At 37.2% G+C, this 4172-nt stretch overlaps 1 protein-coding gene across 1 annotated transcript in view; it reads left to right on the forward strand.

The window, feature by feature from the left end:
* The first annotated feature begins 340 nt into the window (after window positions 1–340).
* LOC105121185 (APO protein 2, chloroplastic-like) overlaps window positions 341–4172 on the forward strand; it is a 5054-nt gene continuing 1222 nt past the window's right edge. The window contains exons 1-4 of the mRNA XM_011019734.1: window positions 341–492; window positions 584–738; window positions 2174–2526; window positions 3209–4038. Of these exons, the coding sequence (XP_011018036.1) occupies window positions 348–492; window positions 584–738; window positions 2174–2526; window positions 3209–4037 (1482 nt within the window). The 5' untranslated portion in view covers window positions 341–347 and the 3' untranslated portion in view covers window position 4038. The remainder of the gene's footprint in view (window positions 493–583; window positions 739–2173; window positions 2527–3208; window positions 4039–4172) is intronic.

Genomic DNA, 4172 nt, shown 5'->3' on the forward strand with positions numbered 1-4172 from the left:
AAAAAAATAATTACTGGGGAAAGCAAATGTGTATTGAATGTTCCTAGATTTTTAAACTCGAGTGATGAGTGAATTTATAATCATTAAAATCGTAAATTCTATGATTATAGTATTAAAAATAAAGATAAAAGGCATATGATTATCAATTAATCTATTGGTATTTCAGTTTTGTTACTTTATCTGGCCCATTAAATTTTAATCTGTAACCATTCACGAGCCCAGTCTAGCTCATACCATTTCAAGCTTCTCAACTGTATTAATCTGGCCCATGACACTTTAATCTGGAGCTCAGCTATGAAATTGGACTCTTTTGGCCCATTTAAAGATGATCTTCATCTTCATCTCTCATGATATTTGTCTGCGGGAGAGAGCTTTGGCTAAGAGCTAGCCAGCAGTTCCTATTCTTTGTAGACAATGGCTTAAAGCACCCAACTTTTCTTCTGATTCTCGTCTCCCCCACCATAAAAATGATAATCTCTTCAGTTGCATCGTGTAAGTACACTTCTCTAGTTTCAAATTTTTAGAAAGTGTTTTTGTTTTGTTTTTCGGTTTGAATTAAACTTGTTGGCAAACATGGTTTCAGGGAAAGACTGTGGGTCTTCTTCTAACTACCCTTTATGTGTCATGGATTTGTATCATTCTAAATTGAGGGCTTCCTCTCTCAAAATGGAGCCTTTCACTGTTTCTTATGACCAGAGATCAGAGTTTCTCAAACTCAGTTACCTCCATTCTTTTCAGGTATACCATGAAGCTGTAATGACTAATTCATGCTCGGCTAATCTGGGTTTTCGTTATAATTTATATTCATTATCTACTTTACTGTATTGGGTTTCTTCTCTTCCATGAAACAAGAAAGCAAGTGAAATTTGATGATGTGTTTTATTCTCTTTGTATTGTTCGGTTAAATACCTTTTTATTTCATTAGGCTATTATATTTGTTCTAGCTCATTGGTTTTCCATGCTAATTAGGAACATTTGTTTCACTTGTTTGAGAAGTATGTGAAGAGGCTAGTCTTATGGTGTATTATACATGGCCTCTGATTTTATTTTTTTGAAGTTGTGTGTAGTGAGAGAAATGTGTTTGACTGCTTAGGAGTTCGACAACTCTAGGATCAGTTTAGGTATTGGAATTACTTTGTTGTAATCTTAGTTGTCATTCCCCTGATTTAGCTTTTGCGAGATGTGGCTTTGTTTAGTTTTATTATCTCTTGTGAAAATCTGCACGATTGATTGCACTGTTGTTTACACTGCAAACAAAAGTGCTGTTTGAGAAAAGTAATGGTTTCATCTTCTGCAGTTAAAATTCTTACACATCAAAATGTTGCATGTTGACAAATATTTTTAATCTCTATTGATGGAAAAATGTGACCGTATTAGTTATGGGCCTTGGCAGCTTTAATGGGAAATTGATTCAATCAATTATGTGTTTTGGTGGATGAAATATGTGGACTGATGAATGTTTATTTCCGTATGGATAATGTGATTGAAGCTCAATCAGTAAAGGCTACAGATGATGATTTTCATTGCACACATGCACCTAAGTTCCTGAGGAAATAAACTATCAATGAATATATCTCACCCAACTGACTGGTGAAATAGCTTAGATCAACTTGAAATGAGCCATAGGTAGTCATCACCACCATAAAGGGTTGCCAATAAACAGTATTATTTTGCTACAGTTTCGAGTGGAACTTTTTTTTCAGGAAAATAGATATTTTTCTTAGTTAATTTTTTTTTCAATTTTTTTTCTATTCTTTATTATTATGCTTTTCTAGTTTTTTTTTTCTATTTAAAGGGAATAGTTTTCCTAGTTTGTTTTTCATATTCAGTATTATGAGCATTTTTTTTGTTTTTGCTATATAAAAGGTTGCCATAGCCTTTTGACAAAGGAGACATGGATGAATAAAATTAAGTGTTTTGAGAGTCTTCAGTAGCTATGGTGTTCTTGGTCTTTGAGAATTTTGACTTATAACAAACCCTGTTATCCTTTGCTCCTGTCCGGGTCATAGTTTTATATCAATTTTAGCCTTAAACAGTGTTTCTTGAGTATGATGTATACTTGACTTTCTAATCAGTCATCTTTATGCTTACTGTATAATGAAGTGCCAGATTCTGTTTTTTGTTTGGTAATTTATCTCTTTCTGATGAAAAGAATTTTCTTTTTTCTCTGCAGCATAGCAATGTAAAAGTTAGGCATTCATTAAATCCTAGAACAACACCAACAAGGTTGCATGAACCACACGCATTGGTTATTTCAAATGAACATCCTCAAAATGCTGATTTCCCTCGGAATTATTCGAGAAAGGAGAAGAAGCCCTTTCCAGTACCCATAGTTGAGTTGAGACGAGCTGCAAGGGAGAGGCTCAAGAAGAGTAAAGGCCAACCTAAAGGACGGGTGCCACCTCCAAAGAAAGGGTTGATCGTTCAAAGCCTTTTACCACTTGCTTATGATGTGTTCAATGCAAGAATCACATTGATTAACAATCTCAGGAAACTGTTAAAAGTGGTTCCCGTGCATGCATGTGGGTAATTTCCTTCCTTTTCTCAGTCTCTGAAAACAATGGCTCTTGGTTACAATCTTGTAATCCAATCAAATGATTATTTGCCAAAAAATGGTTATTTTAAGTGAATTTTATGTCTTGCTCTCCCATGCCCAATTTTAGTCATGTTGACCAATCACGCTGTTACTCATGCTGTTCCTTCCATGAACTTCTGGCCACGCCATGCTAAAGAAAAATATATGGTTCGGGAGTCATATGTTGTCTCTGGTGGTCCTTTTTATAGATGACTGCATCTAAAGGAGATTTTATTGCTTGTCAATGTTCATTGTGCACAGAAGTTGATCTGGTGCGATCTGCTCTCATTGACAATTGAGAAATAAATGGTATAAAATGATAAAAGGGAATTGTATATTGTACTTGTGTTTGGAGTTTTAGCATGGATATGAAGCATCTTGAATTTTGTGCTTTGCAGGGAAATGGTAATAGTGAATTTTGATAAGTTATTTTGTTACTACATACAATTTGTTGGTAAATTAACTGTGTGAAACAAAGAACTCTTATCTATATTGTGCATATATGCATTGAATATAGTTGGATAAAGGATCATCATGTGTCAGAATTCAGCCTTTTTGGTGAATATGGCTTTACCTTTCTTCTCATGGTTTGAAGGTTACTGTATTATAGTGGCTACTATATACCTCTTGCAGGTGGTGTGATGAAATCCATGTGGGACCTGAAGGACATCCATTCAAGTCGTGTAAAGGCAAACATGCTACCCTCCGCAATGGCCTTCATCAGTGGACAAATGCAGCCATTGAAGATGTACTTGTGCCAGTAGAAGCCTACCACCTTTATGACCGCCTTGGAAAACGAATTACTCATGAGGAGAGATTTTCAATCCCCCAAATTCCTGCAGTAATGGAGCTCTGTATCCAAGCTGGAGTTCACATTCCTGAATATCCAACAAAAAGGAGGAGAAAACCAATTATTCGCATAGGAAAAAGGGAATTTGCTGATGCAGATGAAAGTGATCTGCCAGACCTTCTAGAGGTTCCTCTAAAGCCATTATTAATCGAAATATCCATCTCAGAAGCGGTAGCCCCGGCTAATGAAGTAGAAAAAACCTTGCTTGCTGAGGAAACACTGCAAGCATGGGAAAAGATGAGGAAAGGAGCCAAGAGGTTAATGCAGATGTACCGTGTGAGAGCTTGTGGATATTGCCCAGAGGTCCATGTGGGACCTAGTGGGCATAAGGCACAGAACTGTGGGGCCCACAAGCACCAACAACGGAATGGACAGCATGGTTGGCAGTCTGCTGTGCTCGATGACTTGATACCGCCAAGATATGTCTGGCATGTTCCCGATGTGGTTGGGCTGCCATTGCGAAGGGAGCTGAGGAACTTCTACGGACAAGCCCCTGCTGTTGTGGAAATATGCTTTCAGGCTGGTGCTGCTGTGCCAGACCAATATAAATCAACCATGAGATTGGATATTGGGATCCCTTCCAGTGTTAAAGAAGCTGAAATGGCTATTTAAGGTCTTTTTCTCAACTCTTTTAAGTAGCAAAGTTCAAGAAAAATATTGGAAGGAAATACCACGCGTAGATTCTTCCGGGAAATGGAGACAGTTTTCTTGAGTTTGGCCCATAGTTTTTAAACCCGGCCCGGTGGC

Source organism: Populus euphratica, unplaced genomic scaffold (genome assembly GCF_000495115.2).
Source record: "Populus euphratica unplaced genomic scaffold, PopEup_1.0 scaffold31.1, whole genome shotgun sequence".
Lineage (NCBI taxonomy): Eukaryota > Viridiplantae > Streptophyta > Magnoliopsida > Malpighiales > Salicaceae > Populus > Populus euphratica.